Raw genomic sequence first — 26,228 nt, 5'->3', positions numbered from 1 at the left:
GATCCTTTATGCCTTCCTCCCTTCCTCTAATCGCAAAGGTTCTCCTGAAGATCCAAAAGGGCAAACAAAGAATCTTGCTAGTGACTCCATTATTCACCTAGCCAGGGGTTGTCACTGCAAGTTATCCTACAAGATGGACTTAACACACTAAAAAAGGGCAGGCTCCCAACCTGACACTCTTGTGATAGAATCTTATTTCTTTTCAGACACTAGTTTTCAGAGGACATGCTCCAGGAAGCAAGCAAACCTGCCAGTAGAAAATCTTACATCTCCAAGTGGAAAATATTTTTAACCTGGTGTCTCAAGAATGAGAACCCCTTTAGGATGGGTATTCCTGTTCTGTCATATTTCTGTGTGTTACTCAAAAGTGGACTCCCCTACTCCTCTAGCAAGGCATGCTTGTCTGCCATTTCAGCCTGAATTCCTTTAAACCCTCCATTGTTCTCTAGAATTGTGGTCAAACAGTACTTAAAAGACATCATTCACTTAAATCACCCTAGGAGGACTGTTCATCTCCCCCACTGAGATCTGAAGTTTGTCCTGGAAACACTTACATTACTTCTTTCTGAACCAGCCGCATCTGCTTCATTGAAGTTTGTCCCTGGAAGACAGTTATGCTGGCTACTCTTAGCTCTGCCAGAAGAGTTTGAGCTACAATCCCTTTTGGATATTCCTCCCTTCCTCATCTTCCTTAAGATTGGATGTTTTAAGGGCCAACCCCTTTTTATTGCCCAAGGTATTAAATGAGCTTTCACTCAAACAGGCTATCCATTTCTGTACATTTTCTAATAGTCCCTAGAACAGGGATGAGGGACTCCTGTTTCCATGATGTACACAGACAACTAAAATTTTACCTAGACAAGACGAAATATTTCAGGAAAATTGACCAGCTTTCTCTCTCAGTTGGAGATAGATAGTGTGGTGACAGGATTAACCAACTTGCTCTTGAACCTGTAAATCCATTATCTTCTGTTATTCTTTCCACAGCAAGTGCCTGTCTTCATCTGTGATGTTCCATTCTGCCAAAGCTGTCTCCTCGTCTGGTGCCTTCTTCAAAGACATTAACTCCTGATCTAGCTTGGAGGTGGCCACCTGGTCTTCTTTTCACATTTTATCTGGTCTGTCTAAGATTGGTAGATGGTCCCTCTGTCTCTAACCCATCCACCTTCTACAACCTTTCACTTTGGGAATTGCCCACATATTGGAATGCAACAAGAGTGATCAAAGGAAGGACACAGTACAGTTGTGTAAGAATTTAGTATAATATTAGATCTTGCAGTAGTCACTGTTGGTGTATTGCATTTCTCTTTTTTTGTCTGATCTCCATACATTGTGGGCAGAGGAGGGGGCAGTTCCATTCTCCTTTTCTTTGCTGTTCTTGTTTGGTATTGCTTCAGTACTCAGGCTTTTACTGGGTATCCTGGCTGTAGCTTGTTTGATCTTATGCTACAATGTCCACTTATGTACCTGCATGCCTGCCGGCTGAGGTCTGGTACTCTGGAATAGGGTGCATCAGGAAGGTTTTGGCTTTGGTGCACCAACCAGATGTCAGGCAGAATAACCTGTCAGTACTGGAATACTGCACCAGTGACCGGTAGGACATCTACTGTTATGGTAAATTCTCACACAATTGTACTATTTTGGCTCACATACAAATTACCCTGAAGAGAGAGATTACTAAGTGTGTGCAGTTGAACCATTTCTCATGTAAAAAAGAATGAAACGGTTTATAGGTTCATAGTTTAATAGACAAATACTAGGCTATCAGTCTGGAGACTTTTATATGACAATAATCAAAGGTTAGAATCAAGCCCCATACCTTGTATCTCTGAGATAAAGACTTTAACCATTGTTCTAACCCATTTAGTTCTGATACTGTGCATTTTATTGTCTACATGGAATAGTTTCTCTGCTTTGGCCACCATGTAACATTTGGTGTAACAGGGTGGCTGAAACGATAAGATGGAGGCTTGATAAATGGCTTTAGCTTCATTGGGATGTATTTGGGACTGCACTATAGAACAGGAAATCAAACTGTCATGGTTCACATTTCGTACACACACACACACACACACACACACACACACACACACACACACACACACACACACACACACACACACACACACACACACACACACACACACACACATATACTTGAAATAACCATGACCTGGCTTTACACATTCTTTTATTACTGATTTGCATTTAAATAAACATTCACATTTAATGTTATTATGCTGCACCTTTCCCTGGTCCCACTTAGAAACTATCACAAATAGTTTGTCTTATGTACATAACATTTTCAGAATTGTTTGAGCATCCCCTGTAAATGTCCCAGCCCTCCACACTGGAAAAATCACCTAATTTTTAAAGCTACATGTTTGTTACTCTCCCCTTTGTGTGACCTGAATTTAATGAGTGATGTGCCGTGTCTGCCTATTGCCTACTATGCAGGCATGATAACTTGGTAACATTGGAACATTTTCTTAGATAACTGGGTATTCCTTTGTCCATGAATTCATAAGGCTGGATCATATGATGATTCTTGGGAGTTTAAGGTGCACGTGTGTAGAGAACCATGACATTTGTCACAGTGATCAGCTATCCCTTAGCATGAACTATACATTTTCTACACAATATGGTTTCTGAACTGTTCCTAAACCAGTTAATTCATCTCCTTTCCAGGACATAAACTAGGGGAAAGGGAGCTTCTCACAACCTGGATATGCACCGCTAGCTCAAGTTTTACCTGAAGAGAGTGAATTAGGAAGGTAAACCAGCTCGCTTTTCATTTACTTTACTCTTGAGGAGAGAGTTGAGAAGACTTTCTTGATAGATTGCAAGTTTCAGTGCTTATTTTCCATCAGGCAGCTAGTCAGTCAGTGGAATATGCAGCAGTCATGTACTTAGGTTCATAGCAGAATACTAGACTAACTGCCCTGAATGGGCATTTTAAGCCTAGCCAATTGCCCTTGGTCAGAACCAAGCCCTATACCTTGTGTCTGTGAGGTAAAGACCTTAACCATTGTACCAAACCCACCCTATACTATTAGAAGATGGGTCTGCCTCCAGCACTTCCTTCAAAAATGGCAATGTTGTGGCATTTGAACCGCAACCAGTTGTTCTTCACTGTACACGTTTACCCAAGAAGATACTGTATTGTGTTGTATTGTTGTATGATGTTGCATTTATTGTGACTGCAGGAGTCATTTTTTCTTGTACAAGTGTACTTCATAAATTGACTGTCTGAGTCTTGGTCATTGAACTGTACTGTTATTTTCTACCGTATGTATTCGACTCAAACATAAGACTTATCAAGTAGGGTCCTCAGTTTCAGAGAGGTATACTTTTATCATGTCCATTGACCTATGAGAGGGTACTCACTGATGGATCAGAATACTCTCCCTCCATTGCCCTGTTGTCAGGCAGCCAGCCACCCTCTCCCTCAACCAACTTCAAATTTTAGGAGTTCTCTGTAAACTGGGCAGCTGTTTACTTGTGCTTTATTTCTTAGACACACAGATGATACATTTTCATGCTTATTTTTCCTCCAAAAAGTTGTCAGACTTTGGTGAAAAGGATGAACCGAAGAAGAGAAATCAACAAAGAGGGTCCTTTCTTGAGACTGTTTACTATAGTAAAAAGATATGTTGTCGATTAAGAAATTTAAGTCATTAACAAGAAAGGAAGTGCCATAAACCTTGAGTGCAAATTACAGTATAACCTAAAATGAAGTATTAAATTATACTGTTTAATGATATCAGCAGGAAAGCTTGATTAGAAATGTCAGTCCAGTTTATGGAGATGTATCTTGTATCTATGTATGTTCAAGGAAGGAACTTGAAACTGTAAAATAACTTTGACAGAAGTACTCACAAGGAGCCTTCTGTTTTCTGTTTTTTCTTTTACCTTGCATTTGTTTTACTTTTTATTGTTTGTATTCTAGAAGAGCCCTGTTTCATCAGACTAGACAGACTATTATGTTTCTTATTTGGACAGCTGTTATGTTTTCTGGTAGGAAGAGGATGAGAAAGGGAGCTGTGTCAGTTTTCTGATGACATACAGCACTGAATTTAGGATGGTTCATAGTTATACAGGCAAGTACTAGGCTAGTAGCCCTTATGAGCCATTTAAGCACAGCCTGTTTCCTCTCAAAAGATGAGAATCAAACCCAGTACCTTTTGTCTGTGAGGTATGCACCTTAACCACTAAGCCAGCCTCCAACCCCCAAACTCCAATGGTAAGGTCATCTTTGAAGAATGATTTAATAAACAGGGGTTTCATGGTTAATAACTTTTGGCCATGGCTCTGCATTAATACAGATGCTAAAAAATTGTGCCATTATTAATATATTTTTTAAAATCTTTTCTTTTCTGTACTTGCACATAAATGATTTTTTTCATTTATATACAGTTTCAGCTAATGCGTGCTGATGGTGTGTGTTCCAGCTGAGAATGCTTTAGATGTAAAATGTGAGCCTTTGTTTCTAAAAGGAGACAATACTTTAGTTTGCCACTGTATTGGTTTAATATTAATTTGCACACAGCCTAAATTTTAACTCTTGTTACAAAGTTACCATATGGTTTCCAAATGCATTTTGACTATGTAAAATTTCTGAAATGTTTATATTTTGAATATATGGTTAATCTGCTTACTTCCAAGCAGCTTGTAGTAATTGCCCTTGCAACAGCTGTCATAGGTGTAGACCCAGGTGAATTTGTTGCCTTGGGATGAAGGATTCTGCATTTCACAGGAATTATATGAATATGTAACTTTTGTTTCTTTTATATTATGTTTATACTTTTTATGTTGCAGGACCCTCCCTAACACATTTTTGCCTAAGATTGTTGATAATATTCGGAAGTACAACATTCAAGGTCTGCTTGTTGTTGGAGGGTTTGAGGTAAGAACAGATGCTCCTTTCATTAAACACTAATTTTAGCTAGAAGTAAATGTGGTTGTCAACAAGTGGCATAAAATTTCCTGTTCGTATCCTAGACTAGGTGCTTTAACCCTTCAGATGGATTTGTGTATTGGTAGCAGTGCATTTTGGGGTTAAATCCTACCTTTTATCTCATAATTGGATAACAGATGCTTTTTTAAACAGAGTAGCAGGTAAAGTGGGATGTGGTGGTGGTTGAGTCTAAACAGGCAATAGAGAACACTTTTCATCCCAATCACTGTAAGGTTTGGGTATGTTACTCTGTAGAATAGAATAGCGTCCTACAGTTGTGTTTAATAACCCGAGAAACTATGAATTTTCCCATGTCTGCCTTTTGTTGTCTGATCATAGCCACCTTTTCTGTCTTCTTTTTATATACTCCAGTCTCATCACGCTCTTCGAAATTTTGTTGACATTGTATGCTGTTATTTTCTCCATCCAACAAGCCCTGACAGTTTTATTTTGCTATATTTTAAGTACTGACCTGCTTAGTCTGTCTCCACTTAGAAAGATGTAGTGTATACTTTAATGCTTTCAACATTTCACATATTTCTGGTGGTCATTTGAATAATCATAACATTTTTGTTTTGTTTCTACTTATAAAAACAAAGATATTCCTCTCTAAATAGAATAGGTTTCAACAATTGCTAAGTACTGGCGCATGTATTAGATAATGCTACCAGATATTTAAAGACAGAGTAGTGTTTTAGACAATCAGAACTGTTGTGGAAATGTAGAAATTCCCTAATAAGCCTAATTTATGTAAAAAGTTGGTTGTTCTATGCTGTATATTGCTAGTATAATTTGTCTTTTACAGCTGTAAGTAAAAAGCTGGTCCCTGTACATGAATTATTAGGCATATCCATTTGCTTTCCAGTTGTTTAACAGCTCTTGCATTATTCTTGGACATGAACATTCCTAGTGTGATCTGATAGTCTGATTAGCCTCCCCCTCCTGCCCCAGTACATGTGACTTATGTGTTGAGATGGGTCTACGTCAGAAGACTGAAAAAACAAAAGACTGAATCCCAAAGTACTGAAGGATGGAATTTGCCCCTTCTCCACTGCTGTGCGATCTTGGAGTTGATGTATGTAATTAGCAGGGGTGCAGTGGGGCTTGCCCCCGCATTAAAAATGTTTAAAGTATTTTGAATTTTCAATATTTTGGGATTCAGACTTTTGTTTTTTCAGTCTTCTGAAGTAGACCCGCTAAGACACCCTCTGGGATATTTGTCCAGTTTTCAACATAGTACAGTAATACCATAGTAGGAATTGTAGTCTCAGAAAAGCTGTTTATAATTATGTCTTTAGGCAGGTATCCTTTTTTGTATCTTCCGGAAAAAACAGGAAAGGCACTTAGTATTGTTAGATAAAATACGTAATTGTAGAAAGAAGGTCTAAGCTTTGCAGACAGAATGCACTTTGTCACTCTTAGTATATTATGCAGATTTATACCAGACTGAAATCAGCCTTTTTATTATATTCCTGGTATAAAGTGTGGGTTTATCCTAGAGTGATAATAACAGCCTTGTTTTGCTGCAGCTGTGTTAGTGTATGCCCAGAAACTTTACAGGTCACATCGTATTACAAAAAGTTAATTGCAGCCATATTCAGAGTGTTAGAGGAAAAAAATACTTTAATAAGACCAAAAGCATAAGGTTCAGTTCAGGTAACTTTATTCTTGCGCAAGGAGACAAAAAAATGCAGTTACAGAGTTTGTCTGACTAAATCAGGAAATGTCACAGTTATTATACCTTTCTTTCAAGACATTGCCCACTATGACTGACGTAGCAGATCACCAGTTCACAATTCTGTTACTTTACAGATGTTTCTCACATTTCTAGCTGACTCTTCAAAGTTTAAAAAAGATTTTTCAGTAAACAGGATGGCCTTGATGACCACTGGTCAATTATAACTTTCTTGCTATGTGATGTTACAAGTCTAGGTACTATGGCTAATTTAAGCACAATGCAAGTACAGATTTCTGAAGCAGTTTATTGTTCTTTATATCTAACTATCTTGCAGCTTGTGCACTTTTTCATCAACACGAACAGAGCTTATTGTCTATAATGAATGGATCTACAGAAATTATTATTATTCTCCTTTCAATTTCCTGACCTAGCAGAAAATCACCTGCTTTCCAGTACATTTCCAAGGCATAAACATGTATTTTGCTGTGCTAGCAAACTAGGTCAGAGTGCATCTTGCAGTGTCAGAAAGCACAATTTCAGAAAAGCACATTTTCAGTCTCAAATAGAACTAATGCTGCATATAGAATAAAAATCTTCCCTTATTAGAATAAGCATTGCACATATATGTTAATACATATTTTTCTAACACAGAGATACCCATACTAGGCGCTGTGTTGAACAACTCTCTCACAAGACTGACAGACAGGCAGCTCATAGACAAGATTGTGCAGCTACTGTGCCTAGCTAATTGTGCTGTGAAGGGTAATGAGCAATACAGTGCGCAGCTGTTAGAGTGACATTCATGTATATGATAACCTGAGTGGCAAGATGTGGATACACCGTAAGGGTGCGGGAGCATGATCATGGACGATAGGTACACAACACTGCAGGCTGTGGCTAGGTATTGCTGTAGGTCAGGTAGCATTTGCAGGCTTTGTGTCTGTGAGAAATAACAGCACATCAGATGCCAAGGCAAAGTGCAGGTGTTGAGGTACGTGGCACGGGCAGGCTGAGTTTCAAGAAGTATATCAGCACGTCAGGCATCAGGAGAAGAGGCAGGTAGGTAGGTATGACAGGGTATTCAGCATAAGCAGACAGGGTGCATACATAATTTGTAGCACCATTAGTGGTAGACATGTTCAGATTATGCTATTTATGGGAAAAGCCTGCATTACCAAACAACCAGTTGATTGTTATTGCTAAATGAGTCCACTCCTCACACTGCCTTGTCTTTGGATGATTCACATCCATGAGGCTCTTGTGAGTATGAGGAACATCATCTCAGACTGGTGTCAGGCCTTTTTCCTTTACCTAGAAACAGCTTCTGGGCTATTTGTTTAAAGAGAAAAGCCTCCAGTTATGCCACCCCTGACATCCATCATTGCATATGCTGTTTAAACAGCCTGAAAGCACCCTGTTGCTGCCAGTCTGGCCTCCAGGATGGCAGATGGCATTTGTTACTGTATGCCTCAGTAGGTATAGCAAATGACTAACTCTCTTAATGTTGAATCCTGTGTGATTTTTTTTTTGCTGCAGAATAGGTTCCAGAGACTGCATCATTTTACAATCTTGCCTCCTGATAAGGACTTTGAGTCTTTGGACATATATGTGATAAGAGAGTTTTTTTCCTCTGCCACATTGAATCTTATGGCTACCAGATGTTTATTCTATTCTGATTTGTCATGCCTTTTTAGAAAGGCACCGGATAGCCCTCCCTCAGTTTGAACTGTAGAAGTACATCCAGTGTTTGCCATACCCACAAGTCTTCTGATGTGTCTTTCCATTGTGCATTACCATATTTTATGTCTGCATTGATTGTTTGGTTAGGTGCAATCTCTTAAGATAGGCTTGGATTGCTGGGATGGTATGTAGGCCTTGTTTTGTTAAGACCTTTGGGTCTAAACACAGTTAGCCTACACCCTGTAAACTTTGTAAGGCTGTTTAACAAACGAGGAATATATCACCTCACTGAGGAAGGAAGGCTCCTAAGCATAGCATAGCATGCTCTTTCCCCATCAGCACTAAGCTACCCACAACTCCAGAATAGGACTGTTAATGGTGGGGGACGATGGCAATTATCAGATTTTACTCCAGACTGGAGAACATCTCAAAATATCTTAGGGTTGTTAGCCATTGTCAATGTCAGCCTCTCCTTCCAGCTTTTTGGATGTAGTCCAGAAAGAGCTCTACTTTTAGGTCATTCCTTCTCAGTGGAGCTCTTTTCACAGCCCCAATCTGTACTGCATAAATAGTCTCTAGAGGCTGCTGCATTTCTTGAACAGGAATGGGATTTGACTGTCTCTACTCTTTCTGATCCCATAGGAGACAACCGTTTCAGCTGCTTGGGTGTAGAGGCAGCAGAGGGTCCAAGATTGGAAACTGTTGCTTATTTTGAACTTAAGAACTGCAACAGTCTTCATGATGCTATTTGCATTCCTGAGGATGCTGGGTTTGAACGAGATTGTGAAATGTCAGTAGGTTAAGAACCATCACATGCTCAAGAACCTCCTGTTGGTGTTAGACCCTTCTTTCCAGAGTCTGGAGTGGTGGACATTCCTCACTGGGAGCACACCTATGTTCCCACATAGATCAGGGAGTTTGATGCCACACTGGTCAGAAGTTTTACTTTAACATGTTAATACTAATAGCAGTCCTCCTGGCCATAATAGTCTTGCTTACAATGTTTGTTTGAGGGCCTCTCTACAGAATATAATGCTTGCTGTGCCATTACCATATAGATAAAGGCATCACTGTGTCCGAGGTTCATAATGCTGGTTAAATGACTGACTTACTGGATACTCTAAATCACTCCGATAGCCCTCCTCTGGAGATTAAAATGTAGAGATCATGCTCAGTCATGCTTTTCTGGATGGTGATCACCCCAGAGAGTGATGCGTTTACCATTTTGGAGAACATGATTCTCCTTTGTTCTGCTCAGTGCAGTAGGGCAAGGAGGAAGCGGTATTGGCAAGTAATTCATTTCATCTGTAGTAAGAGCCATTCCTGTACACACACCTGCCATTCCCATAATAGGAGACATTCCTGTACACACACCTGCTGTTCCCACAGTAAGAGACATTCCTGTACACACGCCTGCCGTTCCCATAGTAAAAGAGATTCCTGTACACACACCTGCCATTCCCATAGTAAGAGTCGCACACCTGCCACTCCCATAGTAAGAGACATTCATGTACACACACCTGCCATTCCAATAGCAAGAGTCACACACCTGCCATTCCTATAGTAAGATACATTCCTGTACACAGACCTGCCATTCCCATAGTAAGAGACATTCCTGTACACAGACCTGCCATTCCCATAGTAAGAGTCGCACACCTGCCACTCCCATAGTAAGCGACATTCCTGTACACACACCTGCCATTCCCATATCAAGAGACATTCCTGTACACACACTTGCAATTCCCATAGTAAGAGTCACACACCTGCCATTCCCATACTAAGAGACATTCCTGTACACACACCTGCAGTTTCCATAGTAAGAGACATTCCTGCACACACACCTGCCATTCCCATAGTAAGAGTCACACACCTGCCATTCCCATAGTAAGAGACATTCCTGTACACACACCTGCCATTCCCATAGTAAGAGTCACACACCTGTCATTCCCATAGTAAAACACATTCCTGTACGCACACCTGGTGTTCCCATAGTAAGAGAGATTCCTGTACACACACCTGCCATTCCCATAGTAAGAGACATTCCTGTACACACACCTGGTGTTCCCATAGTAAAAGACATTCCTGTACACACACACCTGCCATTCCCATAGTAAGAGCCATTCCTCTACACACACCTGCCATTCCCATAGTAAGAGTCACACACCTGTCATTCCCATAGTAAGAGACAATCTGATATTGTTAATCCTCGTTCATTCCTTATGCATGGGTATCGGCTCCGAGCCAGCCATTTTCAAGCTCGCGTCAGCTTCAGACTCTCGAGCTAAATTCTTACCCACAATTCCCCTCTCCCTGTTACCTCAGATTTTGTTTGCCGTGTTGCCATTCGGTCGTGTCAAGCTGCTTCTCTTGAGCTAAGTACAGTTATTTGTTGTTTATTAGTCTTTCATATTACTTTTCTGTCAGAAAAGTTTCTATTTCATTGTCTCTTAACCTATCGCATCTAGCGACCACATTTTCTTCAGGTTTTTCTTCTCTTTTCTTTACCTTTTTACCACGAGGTATTCTCTCCTTACCATCGTTGGTAATATTTCCCTTTTTCTCATACCTTCTGGTATTCTTTTGTACCATTGCTGGTACCCTTTTCTGCTATCTAATTTGCTATTATGGCAGATAAGAAAGGCAGTCTGGGGTTTAAATGGTGTTCTGATTGTGGACACAAACTACCTACTTCTTTGTGTGTTTATTGTTTGGGGGGTCCCACTTATCTGTTGACCCTCCCTGTACTATCTGTGAAAACTTTTCAAATAGGACTTTGTTGGAAAGGAAAAACAAGCTTGTTGCTGAAGGGACTTCTTAAATCTCCCTTTTCAGTGGCTATTTTTGGGTCGGAGGTCTCAACCCCTCCTAGAGCCCTTAAGAAAATGTTGGATGTTCCTACCAAGGCTAAATCTTTGCCTTCGTCCCCGGCTGGGGACTCCCGCCAACCAAAACCTATAAAGGCTAAAGTTTCGGCTCCAGAGCTCTCTGTCAGCCCCAGTGCTTTCGGTGCCTAGACCTTCGGCACCGAGGCCTTTGGCTCCATTAGTGATCTCGGCTCCGTCTTCTCCTGCAGCCTTCACTATATCGGCACTGAGGGGCCCCTCTGTTCAAACTATTACCACTGTATCAGCACCGACCGTTCAGTCGGCTCCGACAACTTACTCAGAACCGAAGCCTTTATTGTTGACTCCAGTTTTGTCGGTTCCAGCTTCGGCACCGACAACCACTTCAGCACCGATCCCTGTGTCGGTGCAGACCATGACCTCGGCACCGATGACTTCTTTGGTGCAGACATGCGTAGTCCAGTCTCTCTCGGCACCATTGTTCTCGGTACAGACAGGTGAGATGGGCACCGAATTTGCCTCTTCTGTGGACAGGCCTGTTTCTCCCTTAGTCTCTGTGAGGTCCGCTAGAAGCCTTTCCAAACACTATGTGCTGCGTCTTGTGGATCAGGTGCTCTTGGCCAGAGGTATCCCACCCCCCAGGAACTATCCTTCCTTGGGAGGTGACCACCCATCTCCAAAGACCCCTTCTTATTCTCCTCCTTCATTGCCTTTGAAGTCTATGGATATAGCACAGTCTTCCCCGTCTTCGGTTCCCTTTATGGATGTCACTAAGGAACTGCAGTTGCCTTCGTGGCAGGAAAGTTTTGCTATGACCCAGGATGTCAGTTGTGACACGCATAGTTTGCTGCTCCACAGCCATCCAGGGACTCCGAGTCGGCAGGCTGAGCCACTTAGGGGAGGGGTGACCCCTGTCCTAGACATTCACTCCTCTTCAGGTGGACCAGCCTTCCAACTGATGGAGAAGTCTTTCTCTGCTGCTGGCGATACTGGACTGTCTATCCCTCCGCCCTCCTCTGGCACACTGATTTCACAAGTCACACCGAGCGTACACCGGGTGCAAGGGCCTCGGGACATATTCCCACAGGAAACCCCTTTTCCGCTGTCTTCCCCAGCTTCTCCTGCTGAGGAAGTCCACCGGAAAAGTTTGCGTAAGAGGAAGCACATGGACTCTACACAGGAGTCTCTCACTGAAGACATATATTTTGATGAGGGGGAAGAATCCCTTCGGTCACTCTCTGAGGTATCCTTTGGTGATATCCTCAAAATCCTGAAACAGAGAGGTGACTGGCAGTCCTCTAATCTGACCTCTGAGGAATCTGTGTTCCTGCAGGCCTTTTGCACCCGGCCCCCTACCTCCTGGATACTCCACCTGCTGATGAACTTGTCTGACTTATCGTGCAGCGTGCTAGGATGGCTCCTGACACCGTTGAAGCTATTCCGCGGAGGACAACTTAAGATTTTGTCCCCTCCTGCTACGGATCCCCATTGGTCAAAAGGTCTTCCTGTGGATGCTTTGGTGATGGCGGCCGCAACAAAAAAGGATCTGGCAGAAGAAGAAAGCCAGACTGTCTATCCGCCTAACAAAGAGTCCCGGGCCCTGGACAGAATAGGGAAGCGCACCTTTGCATCAGTGACCTTTACTATCAGGTCCCTGAATTATATGGCACACTTTACCAGGCTTCAGCTTGATCTGATTTCTGTGCTCTCTGAAACCTTGGCTAAGGCCGTGTCTGATGAGGTCCGTGACAAAGTGGCCTCTCAGCTGGCCACCATTGAGTCAGTATCTAACTCCTCTATGTGACTGATATCTCACGCATCAGGAGCAGCAGCTAGAGCAGTGGGTTCAGCTGCGGTCTTGAGACGACACGCCTGGATGCGCTTGTGCAATTTCGCAGAACCCTTTAAGGCTTCCTTTCTTAACGCTTCCATTGAGGCCTCCTCATTGTTTGGACCCAAAGTTAAAAGCACACTGGCCAGATGTAAACAGGATGCTAAGACCCTTTCTGCCGTAAGAGTTCATTATTCTTCCCCTCAACGTGCTTTCTCCCGAAACCAAAAGAGTGGGAAGATATGGTTCAAGAAATCTCAAGGTCCTTTCCGTGACACACAGGCCGAGTTCTCCCCTAGAGGCAGAGGGGGAAACTCACAGGGAAGATGCTCCTTTTGTGGCAGAGGGGGGTCCGTGTAACCAGGGTTCCAGGGATTCTTTCCCTGGCCAATCCTACCAGCGCTCCTGAAGAGTGGCCCAACTCCTTTCCTCTGGAGGTGGTTGGGGGACGTTTCTCCTTGTACCCTTCTGCCTGGCTAACCATCACCACCAATTCTTGGGTACAAAGGATTATAACCAGAGGTTATCATATCCCCTTCGATCTTTGTCCCGTCCCTTCAAAAAATCTTCCTGACGTTCCACCCAGTTAAAGGGAAGAAGCAGCACTAGAGATAGAAAAGCTGCTAAGGAAGAGAGTCATCCAAATAGACCCTCCAGACCAGATAGGATCCGGATTCTACTCAAGACTATTTTTGGTGCCAAAGAAAACCGGGGACTGGAGACCAATTTTAGATCTCAGTGTATTGAACAAGTTTGTGAGAGTACAAAAATTCCGGATGGTCACAATACAGTTTATCCTCCCGCTTTTAGAAGAAGACAATTGGATCTGCTCGATAGATCTTCAAGATGTGTACTACCACATAAAGGTGGGCAGGCCATCGAGAAGATTTCTGCACTTCCATGCGGGAGCCAGTCACTACCAGTTCAGAGTACTGTCTTTCGGACTCTCTACAGCCCCCAGAGTGTTCACAAAGTGCATGGCAGTTGTCACAGCTCACTTGCGACTTCAATGATTCCAGGTGTTTCCATACCTAGATGACTGGCTCATTTCCGCTCCCACCAGACATCTTCTGGAAGAAGCCCTGGCATACTCTCTCCTCGCTGCACAAAGGCTAGGCATAACCATAAACTGGCAAAAATCCAATCTCACCCCATCTCAGTCGACAGAATTCATAGAGGTTTTCTTGGACACAAAGAACTGCAGAGCTGCTATTCCAGAGCACAGAATTTTAAGGATAAAGCAACAACTGATTCCAATCCTTTCAAGGGAGAAATCCACGGCTCACTCGGTTCTACAGCTGTTGGGTTCCATGGCAGCCTCCATCACCATTGTCCCCCTGGCCAGGTTTCACATGAGGCTTCTACAATGGCTACTGCTCACCCAGTGGTATCCCTTTCAGCCATGATTCAAGTAACCCACAGGTGCAAACAGGATTTAAATTGGTGTATGACACACAATCTGTCACAATGGTCTCACCCCTTCTCTCTCCAACCACCCAAGGCCACAGTGACCATGGACACCTCCCTGATGGGGTGGGGTGGGGCTATGTCAGGGACAGACAGTCCAAGGCACTTGGTCCGAACTGGAGGCCCATCTGCATATAAATGTTATAGAGCTGAGGGCGGTGCTTCTGGCATTGCAAGCATTCCATCCCCTGCTGCCATCTGGGACAATTGCGATTCAATCAGACAACATGGCAGTGGTCTGGTACATCAGCAAGCAAGGTGGAACCAGATATTACCCCCTTTGTCGAGAGATCATGAGGATATGGCAATGGGCGATGGCTACCAACCGTTTTCTTCTAGCAGCGCACATTCCCAGGAGTTCCAACGTGATAGCAGACAGACTCAGCAGGTGCATTCTTCAACCTCACGAGTGGTCCCTGAATCCCTTGATAGCGGCGGAGATCTTCCACCACTGGGGCCGTCCTTGCTGCAACCTCTTTGCATCCCCGACCAACTACAAATACAGCAACTACTTCGCCCTGATTCCCCCTCCGGGACAGTCACCCAGGGACGCTGTAGTCCACGATTGGCCCTCGGATCTTCTTTACGCATTCCCACCCTTTCCCCTCATTCCTTAGTTTCTGAAGAAGGCCTGTCAGTTGAAGAGCAAGGTGATCCTCATAGCACCATATTGGCCTCGACAGATTTGGTTCCCCTTCCTTTGGCCTCACCTACTAGATCAACCATGGATTCTCCATCCAACCCCAGAGTTAATCTCACACCCACAGAACCTGATTCATCCCAGTTTGAACAGCCTGAAGCTTACGGCTTGGCTACTCCATTTTCCTTGATTGCCAGGCAGAGTGACCTTTCTTTACCAGTACGTGACATTCTTATTGTATATCATAAGTCTTCCACTAGCATTACTTATCTGAGCAAGTGGAAAAGATTTACCTGTTGGCTGAAAGATAAAGTAGATCCCTTCTCAGCACCACTGTCGATAATACTAGACTATCTGGCCGACCTTTGCCAATTGGGTCTATCGGCCCCTACCATCATTTGGCTGCAATTTCTAATTTTCATGAGGGTGTCCAAGATTCCTCTCTTACGTCCCACAAATTGTGCAAGACCTTCATAAAAAGTGTAAATCATCTGAAGCCACCTTTTAGAGAACCTATTCAACCATGGGATTTATCATTAGTTCAACAAGCTCTGACAATGCCATCTTTCGAACCAGCCTCCTCTTGCGGCCTCAAGCATTTGTCATGGAAAACCTTGTTTTTGGTTGCCATTACTTCTGCCAGACGTATTTCTGAGCTTCAAGCTTTATGTATCAGGAGTCCATACTTGATTTTTTATAGAGATAGAGTGTCTCTGAGAACTAATCCATCATTTCTGCCAAAAGTGATCTTTGAAATGTCCATTAATCAAACCACTGAATTGTCAGTTTTCTTTCCCAATCATTCAAACAGAGGAGAGTATTGCCTTCATACCCTAGATATCCACTGGCAAATCCGTTTTTACTTAAACAGGACTAGGTCCTTTCGTAAATCTGATCAGTTATTTTTGGCCTTTTCTGGACCTAGATTAGGATCTGCTGTTGCTAAGGTCACATTAACTAGATGGTTGAAGGACTGTGTGACCTTTATTTACACACAATGTAATATCTCGTTGCCTACTACCATGAAAGCTCATTCAACAAGGTCAGTGACAACTTCTGCTGCCTTCCATGCCAGAGCTTCTTTACATGACATCTGTGCAGCTGCAACTTGGGCAGCTGCAACTTGGGCTATGCCTCATACCTTTATCAATCATTACAAATTGGATTTGGCCTCCAGGGGAAGAGCATCTTTCAGATGTCCTTCAAGGATGCATCTGCAGTCTTTACAAATGGTTGTCCTGTCGTCAGGCAGCCCTTCGGTCGGCCGGATTCCAAAGTCTGGGTCTGGCTTCGGCTGGTGTCGCACTTCACCCGACGTCATTGCGTCAGTTTCTCGGGTATAAAGGCATCAGCCGACGGCATTTTCCTCAGTCTTTCTTGCCGCGTGGCGCCCGAAGCAGAAGCTGTTCGCAAGTGCCGGTCGGTCAGATCCAGAGATTACTACTACCGAATACTACTTCGAAGACTTCTATAAAGCTAAGTACCCCGTTGGGGACTCTTTCTTGCCTCAGCCGATGTCAGAGAAAGTTAATAACTGTTTATCTTGTGGGAAACAAATACCTCATAAAGATTTCCACTCCTACTGCATACATTGTTTAGGCCCAGACCACGATGTAGCATCTTGTCTAGCCTGTGCTTCTTTTAACCGACGGACGCTTAGACGTCGATCGGACTTTGCTGAACAGATTTTCGGCTCCGATTTTGCCTACATTATGCCGTCGGATCCTCCGACTACGCAAATAACCAAGAAACGCAGAGAAAAGGGCCGACACTCGCGGTCCGCGGTTTCGGCCGAAACTGCGGTTAAGCAAACCACGAGTGTCTCGGTTTCGGCCGAAGCCGAGCAAGCGGTTCTTTCTTCAGCCGATAACTTGCCTTCTACCGAGGCCTCTTCTAACCTGGTAGAAACTGCTTCTGAAATCCAACCTTCTGTTGCGGTTTCACAGGATTTATCAGACACCATCCCCCTGGATATTTCTACCCCTGCACGTGGAGCTGCTAGGCCTCCTCCAGCTATGTCTATTAAGGCCTTTGCCAGGGCTAAAGCAGCCAAAGCATCAAAACCTGTGCCTGCCAAGCCCCCCTCTCACAGGCCCAGCTCCAGTTCCCATATGCTTTCTTTGGCTGAGGATCTCATCTCTTTAATTCGTGGAGCCCAGCCTCATCCAGATAGGGCCTCTCTCCCCCCTCCAGAAAAGAGGCCTAGAGCAGAGCCCCCTGAGCCAGTATCCGCAGATGATTCCTCTGATGACTCAGAACATACAGACCCTCCTGAGGCTTCTTATTCTCCTTACGAAGACTCTGATGCTGAGGAGTCCATCCCTTCAGCCTCTCCTCCTGAGGAATTTTCCTTTGGGGAAACTTTGCATGCTATGAGGGAACAATTTCAGTGGCAGGGCCAAGATTTCTCAGACTCTAGAAAAAGGCTTAGGACCTTTCTACATTTGCCACAGCATAGGCCTTTAGCTATACCTCCAGTTCTTCCTGTTGTTGATGATGCATTTAATGATGCTTGCACTGCTCCTGATACTTTACCTCCGGCTCCTGCTAAGCCCGATAGGTACTACAGGGTCCCGGACACTCATCACCACTTATATAAGGCTCCTTTTGCAGATCCAGAGACTATCTCCCAGGGTCCAAAAGCTGTAGCAGCTACTTCCTCTAAAAACCCCCTCCCCTCTGAAAGGGAATCCAGGTCCTTAGAGAGATGGGGTAAAAAAGTTTACACCTCTGCTACTTTGTCAGCTAGAGCTTTGAACTGCCAATTTCATATGATTCAATTTCAAGAGTTTATGCTTGACCAGTTGACTAAAAAGCTGTCCTCTGAAGAATCTTTAGATAAAAAGTATTTCAAGAAATGGTACATAACATACAGCAGGTTAGTAACCATTCTTTAAAATGTGGCTATGATGCACTGGAGTCTTCCTTTAGATCAGCCATGACTGGCACAGTTATCAGGAGGCATGCATGGTTGAAAGAACAGGCATTACCAGACCATGTCAAATCTAAGCTTTTGGATGCACCTATGGACAAGGTCAATTTATTTGGTTCTCCTGCACAGCAGGTACTAAAAAAGATGGAAGAGAAAGCAAAATCTGTGCAAACAGTGAAAGACTTCTTGCAAGTTCAACCTCCAAGGTTTAGCCGGAACTGGCCCTCCAAGAATTGGTCCTTTCCAGACTCCTCTAAGGCACAAAGAGGCAGGAATAGGCGCTCTAGAGGCAGAAACCAATCCAGGGGTGCCTACAGGGGTCGCCAGTGGCAGGGTAACAACCAACAAGGCACGGATACAGCCACCACCACTACAACAACTCAATCACAGTGACTTGGCGGTGGCACCGCCTACCAGGGAACAACTAGAAGCACCTTTGGGCGGAGAGCTAACCTTATTTTCAAAAAACTGGCACTGCATTACAAGAGAAAAATGGATTTTGCAAACTATAGACCAAGGTTACAGATTCCACTTCCATACCCTACCAGGAAAGAGAGGAATGCCGAATCTACCACCTACTCAAAGGACAGAAGCTCTAAAACAAATATCTCAATTATTAGAAATGAGAGCTGTGGAGAAGGTACCATCTATGGAGCAAGGAAAGGGATTTTACTCCAGACTCTTCCTGGTACCAAGAAAAGAAAACAAATGGAGACCTATTCTAGATCTGTCCGCTTTAAACACATTCCTCATTGTTCCAAAATTCAAAATGCTGACCCTACAGCAGCTTCTTCCCATGCTGGACTAGGAGTCTTGGCTGGTAACTCTAGATCTCAAGGAGGCATACCTGCACGTCCCCATAAGACCAATTTGCAGAAGATACCTCAGATTTCTTGCAGGATCAGAGCATTATCAATTCTCAGCATTGCCCTTTGGCTTATCTACTGCGCCCAGAGTGTTCACGAAATGCCTGGCATCAGTAATCGCTCATTGCAGACTTCAGGGGATTCAAATCTATCCCTACTTGGACGACTGCCTGATACAAGCGGACAACAAAACAAACTATCAGAAGACTTACAAAGAGTCATCTACCTGCTGCAAGCCCTGGGATATACAGTCAATAGAAAAAGTCAAGGCTGATTCCATCCCAAAGAATAACCTTTCTGGGTGCAGAACTGGACACATCAAAACAAATGGCATTTCTAACTACAGAAAAGAAAGAGCAACTTCCTCTCTACTTCTTGGCATTAACAAAGCAGAACCATTTAACTGCAAGAAAAGTGCTACAAGCTCTAGGCTTCATGGCATCCTGCATAATACTGGTCCCTCATGCCAGGCTGCATATGAGAAAGCTGCAGTGGTACCTAAAGAATTTGTGGTCCCAGCACCAGCACAGCCTAGAAACCAAAATTCCAATGATCCCATGCCTGAAGCAAGAGTTCCTATGGTGGGCTCAGGCCTGCCAATCAAACACAGGATTACCCTTCTGCAAAAGTCAACCAAGACAAACCATCACAACAGATGCCTCAGACCTCGGTTGGGGGGCACACATGATGGACAAGTGCATTCAAGGCCTATGGACTCAAGACCAGCTACATCTGCACATAAATCTAAAAGAAATGATGGCAGTGAAATTGGCAATCCAGGCATTCAGGCCATTTCTCCAAGAAGGCCAGTTGATAAGGACAGACAACACCACAGTTATGTGGTACATCAACAAACAGGGAGGCACACACTCATACCCTCTATGCCGGCTGGCACTGGACCTATGGGATGTGGCTCTGAGCTACAACATTCAGTTGCAGGCAATTTATGTACCAGGGAAGGAAAACATTCTAGCAGACATATTAAGCAGAACTACAACAGATGCCCACGAATGGATGCTGCATCCGGACATCTTCAAAACCATCACAAGAGAATGGGGATTACCACAAATAGACTTGTTTGCATCCCCATTCAATCATCAGTTGAAGAAATTCTGCACAAGGACTTACCACCCTCTTGCTTGGAAGGTGGACTCCCTATCTTTCAGTTGGAAAAGCCTGACAGCATACGCCTTCCCTCCACTTCCTTTGATGCACAAGGTGCTTCTGAAAATCACAGAGGAACGTCCGAGGATCATTCTGATAGCACCAGACTGGCCAAGACATCATTGGTACCCACTGCTGAGGAGCATGTCCCGGGAACAAATATGGACACTGCCCCTGATCCCATTACTGTTAACACAGAACAACTACAACATCCTGCATCCAAACCTAAAAACTCTGCAGCTAACTGCCTGGAACATTACATAACAGCAATTAACCCAAATTTATCCCAAAGGGTTAAAGACATAATCCTGGAGGCTCGTAGACCTTCAACAAGAAAGAATTATGCAGCAAAATGGAAAAGATATCTCATCTGGAGTACTGCAAAAGGACAAGAGGTGACACTGGTGAACATAGCCAACATTCTGGAGTATTTGGCGGAGCTCTTCCATTCAGGCCTGTCCTACTCTTCCATCAAGATACATGCATCAGCTATTTCAGCAGAGTACAGCTTGGATCCTCCTGTCTTCTCGCATCCTCTGCTCAGACAGTTTCTGAGAGGAATTAAAAATGTGAAACCTCCCAGGAAACCTCCATTGCCAGCATGGGACTTGAACTTTGTGTTAGAAAAACTGACTCTTCCTCCTTTCGAACCAGCAGCAACAGCAGAATTACAATACTTATCCTGGAAGACTGCTTTCCTGCTGGCAATAACTTCAGCAAGAAGGTTCTCTGAACTACAGGCATTAATGGCAGTGCAACCCTTCCTAATCTTCCATCAAGATAGAGTGTCCATGAGAACAAATCCTACATTTATGCCTAAGGTGGTATCCAGAGTGTCTTTAAATCAGGCTATCCACCTCCCTACATTCTTCCCCAACCCACAGAACAGGGGAGAAAGGCTCTTACATACCTTGGATGTACACAGACAATTACGCTACTACCTGGACAGGACAAAAAACAATAGAAAAACTGACCAGCTTCTGGTAGCATATGCAACAGGAAAGGAAGGAAATCCAATTTCTAAACAGACAATCTCCAAATGGATAGGAAATTGCATTAGATTTTGTTACTCCTACCATGGAAAGAAAACTCCAGAGAACATCAGGCCTCACTCCAAGGGCTACAGCCACTACCACAGCTTTCTTACGAGGAGTGGCTACCAAGGACATTATAGAGGCTGCTACTTGGACCTCCGTGCATACATTTGCCAAGCATTATAACTTACCTCTATACTCTAGATCCCGTGCTGGTTTTGCCACTGCTGTTTTGCAAAGGATCCTAACTACACCATAATCTATTCTCATTTCCTCCTCCCCTAGTTTAGCTATGGTATTCTACCCATTTGTAAGGACTGCAGATGCATCCTTGAAGGACATAGTACAGTTTTGTACCTACCATAAATGTAGATGTCCGAGAGGAATGCATCTGCAGTCAGGATTACCCACCCTCCTTCCCCTCTGAGGTACTCCTAGAGTATTTGCCAATCTTCAGCTAGCTTGGGGGGGATCTATTATGGTGTATTTGTTTGTATATATGTACATACATGCTTATTTTATGTGTTTGCTCTCTACTATTTGGAAACTTTGGCATTTATCCAAATTTAGCCATCCAAGAGGGCACCTGGCATCTGGGGCAAGAAACACTGAGGAAAATGGCGTCGGCTGATGCCTTTATACCCAAGAAACTGCCGCAATGACGTCGGGTGAAGTGCGACACCAGCCGAAGCCAGACCCAGACTTTGGAATCCGGCCGACCGAAGGGCTGCCTGACGACAGGACAACCATTTGTAAAGACTGCAGATGCATTCCTCTCGGACATCTACATTTATGGTAGTTACAAAACTGTACTTTCTGTGGTGCTCAGGAATGTCCTTCCATGAGAGCCTCCCAGGAATAGAGGTAGCTGGGGACTCTGTCCCATGCATAAGGAATGAACGAGGATTAACAATATCAGATAAAGAAGTTATGTCTTACCATAACGTTCCATCTGTATTGTTGATCCTCGTTCAGTCATTATGACCCTCCCTCCTTCCCCCTCCTGTGGTTTCTAGTGGATCTCACCATCCGGTTCTCTTAGGTAATTTGACCAGAGGTAGCCTCTAACTTCTTTGACTTGCAAACTCAATCTGAGGTAACAGGGAGAGGGGGATTGTGGGTAAGAGTTTAGCTCAAGAGTTTGAAGCTGACGCGAGCTTGGAAAATGGCCGGCTCGGTTCCGAGGTCGGAACCTATAACCATGCGTAATGACTGAACGAGGATCAACAATACAGATGGAACGTTATGGTAAGACATAACTTCTTTTTCCTGTACACACACACCTGCCACTCCCATAGTAAGAGAGATTCCTGTACACACACCTGCCACTCCCATAGTAAGAGCCATTTCTGTACACACACCTGTCATTCCCATAGTAAGAGCCATTCCTGTACATACACCTGCAGTTCCCATAGTAAGAGACATACACCTGCTGTTCCCATAGTAAGAGACACACACCTGTCATTCCCATAGTAAGAGCCATTCCTGTACACACACCTGCCATTCCCATAGTAAGAGCCATTCCTGTACACACACCTGCTATTCCCATAGTAAGAGCCATTCCTGTACACACACCTGCCATTTCCATAGTAAGAGCCATTGTTGTACACACACCTGCTATTCCCATAGTAAGAGCCATTCCTGTACACACACCTGCCATTCCCATAGTAAGAGCCATTCCTGTACACACATCTGTCATTCCCACTGATTCCACACTCCACGGCAAAGTTCGGGTAAGAAAGACAAAAATTGTTCCTTGTTGCCTCATGGTGGCTGAGAAAGGAAGGGTTTAGACTTTAAGGTCTCTGGCAATGCAGGAAACTTTCCTGATCTGTGTGAAGGATGATTTACTTGTGAGCTGTCCGTCCAAGACCTCTTTTTTGGCTCATTGTTTACTGAAAATTAAATATTGAAAATGGTGATTGCTGAATTGTCAGTTGCTTTTGTTTTTTGTTTTGTTTTTTTGTTATCATGCAACTAAACTGCCCCTTGGTTAATGATGTGGTCAAAACCTCAGTAGGGGAGTGGCTACCTCCACTGCTTACTCAGTGTCTGCATAGCCGACAGCTGTGCTATGGCCATTAGACTGTCATTACACACCTTCACAAAGTTTTGTCATCTCACCTGCGATTTTTGCAGCTGGGATACATTTGAAATGTCAGTTCTCCTCTACTCATCTGTCTAAGATCTGAGCTTTTATAGCTTCCATCTAATTTCAGGCTTGTCACTGCTTCAGATTCAGATGAAGCATGGACTTGTCAAAGAGAGTCCATGATGTGAAGTGCAACAAATACGTTCTTAAATCATTCGATTTACAGGAGGACACTCCTTGATGGATCAGGAATACCGTCGTTCCATCTGTCTGCTCAGCTGCTGAACTTGTGTTTTGAGAAAACATATCCCTGTGTAGTACTTAATAATAGTACCATGTTAAATTTTCATTGCTTTGTCCTGAATTAAAGGAGAGTGTTTACAGGTGCTATGGGGTGAACTGGCAGGCTTAGGGAATGCACATGCTTATGTTGCTGGTATGTTGTACTATCAGTTATTATTGTAGGAGCATTGATGCCCCTGAATCTAGTGCTGTACAGAAAGAAAAAAACTACACTGCAACAGATGGAGATGATCCCAACCAAAGACCCATCTAAACATGATCCTGTTTTGGACCAACTAATTATTGTAACAGTTCATCTGTGTTAAATGTACAGTTGTATATGTGAGTAATTGGACTAGTTTTGTAAATCCTTTTCACTTACAACCTAATTCAAAGGCAAGGAACAAAATGTACGTAATAATTTCAGCTTTAAAATTACAAATACAGAGGATAGCAGTTACTGCTGTAAATGTAAAAGTAATGTATGACAGCAGATAAATACAAATAAGAGTCCCATAAACTCAACTCAGCTCAAATAAGCCTGTATACTTTTGATGCAGTGCTTTACCACAAAGGTCTTTTCAAAACAGGTTAAATTCTAATAAGCAAATGTTAAACAGAAGTTAGGAAGAAAAACAGCTAAAGTCAAAAATTCAGAGTTCAAGTTTATTAAGATTTATCAAGTTCAGTTGATTCAATGTGATCATTTATTAAAACATGAAATCATAACATTTAATTTCAGAAAATATTCACGCATCAGTTGTGACATCGTGTCTTATTACATCAGATGTTGTTGTCCTTCGCCTTGTTTTCGGTGTAGCAGTGATTCTATTAATCAGTGAAAAGCATTCAGTCGTTACATTCCCTTCTTTGGGAAATGCTTTCTTTTGAAATTTGACCCAGGCAAGTCTGTATAGAATTTTTACCTTTTTCCCATTTCCTCTCATAAACTAGACATTCTGTTATAACATGTAAGATGTCCCTGAAAGATGTCCATTCTTCACAACAAACAGATTATACCTCTCAACTGTCCAGATTTTTGCCTCAAAATTTCAGTTTGTTCCTCTTAAAATTTTTGGTTTCCTGGCAAATCACTGGGATGATCTGAGTAATGAAATTAGTAAATGTCATACTTTTGAGTTTTGGACTTCATATCCTTTAGAAAATGCATTTTAGTACATACCCTGTTATTCTAGCAACTTTCAAAGTTTACAAGAGCAATATTTAAAATCTGTCCCTGTTTTTGGTCTTTGTACCCCCATTATGTCAGGCTTTGTCCAGATTTCTTGGGCTAAGAGGATGAGATGTATGGAACATATATATTTATCCTCTTCTGTGCTATTCCCCAGTCTTTCTAGCCAACAATTGCCATACTGAATCTCAACTTAAAATACGGTGTGTGTGTAAATCTGTAGCGTACATGTCATACATGTATACTGTTGTCTTTGTTTAGTTATGCATAAATGGGTAAATAAGTACTTGCATGCCATCTGTCCAGATTTTTGCTTCCTTTTTTGGTCTGTTCCTCATAATATTTGTGGTTTTCTGAAAAATTAAGGGTTGAATTCACTACATAATGACAAACAGTTGAGTTTCAGACTTCATATCATTCTATTCTAGCAACTTTCTAAGTTTATAAGAGTGATTATATAAACTCTGTTCTTGATTCGGGCTTGACCCCCCCCCCCGTTATTTTTTAGACTTGTCCAGAATTCATGTGCTGAAGTTTGAGAGGTATGTTTGCATATATCTGGCGTTAAACATTTGTCACCCAGAAATCTCTGAACATTCTTTTTATATTTGTATATACTTGCAGCTTAAAGTGACATGTTTTAACTAAATATGATTTCAGATATCTGTATCATTGTATTTGCAGTGTACACTCTATTCTTTTTAGAAGTCTCCTTCTAATTTCTTTATTCCAGTTTCTAAGGTTCCAGATGTGTAGTAAACCTTGCATGTCAAGTTTTATCCAAGTTTTTAGAATATGGGAATCAGCTAGAGCTACGTTCTGGGCCAAACCATGTTCTTCTATTAGGTATAGTAGGAGAGAGGATGGAGATAGTCCTTGGACATCCTCCTTGGATCTTCTATACAGAATTGTCATCCTTGCGTTCCATCTCGTCCAAACTTCTGAACCATAAATTATGAGAATAAACCTTGGATTTTAGTACTTGTTTTAAAGGTGTGAAGCATATTCCAGAAAGCTTATGTCAACTGTCTAGATAAGCTGATACTAATGTTTTTGTTTAAAATGTGTTCAGTAACTAAAATATAAAACAAATTAAATACACTGCTAACGTATTCAATTAAGTAATAACATGCATATTTTAAGAGAGTGCTAATAAAAGTAAATTATAAAGTTAGCGTTATAATTAATCGAAAAATTCAGTATTTGAAAAATCCCAACAAAACATTAAAAAAAAAAAAAAAAGAATAAAATAAACAGGGCAGGATTCAATAAATGCTCACTGCTTGTGCTGATTGCCAAAAGCCAGTTGATCAGTTAGCACACTGGAGAAAGAATGTGATTCAGAGACTGGTATTGTCACAGTGAGGAAAAAGACCTCATCAGTTCATTAATATGCCCCTGAATTGAATACTAACACTGGCAAAAGTTAACCGTGCTAGGCCCATGCATAACAATAGCAAAGGCATTCGTGTATATATGTGTGTTTCATTCTCTTTATCGAAATTACTCTTAACTGAAAAACAAAATCCCGAGATGACTTCTTCGAAAGATGAACTATTCAAAACCTCTG

The 26,228-nt window shown here is 42.8% G+C and overlaps 1 protein-coding gene across 2 annotated transcripts in view; it reads left to right on the top strand.

Annotated features, from left to right (window-relative positions):
• Positions 1–26,228, top strand: part of PFKL (phosphofructokinase, liver type) — a 905,205-nt gene that overhangs the window by 763,689 nt on the left and 115,288 nt on the right. For both annotated transcript variants that reach the window (XM_044060589.1, XM_044060587.1), the window contains exon 15: positions 4,819–4,906. In XM_044060589.1, coding sequence (XP_043916524.1) covers positions 4,819–4,906 — 88 coding nt within the window. The remainder of the gene's footprint in view (positions 1–4,818; positions 4,907–26,228) is intronic.

Source organism: Protopterus annectens, chromosome 2.part0 (assembly GCF_019279795.1).
Source record: "Protopterus annectens isolate FY-2018-M chromosome 2.part0, PAN1.0, whole genome shotgun sequence".
NCBI classification, from domain to species: Eukaryota; Metazoa; Chordata; order Ceratodontiformes; family Protopteridae; genus Protopterus; species Protopterus annectens.
This window is presented reverse-complemented; position numbering and strand designations above follow the sequence as displayed.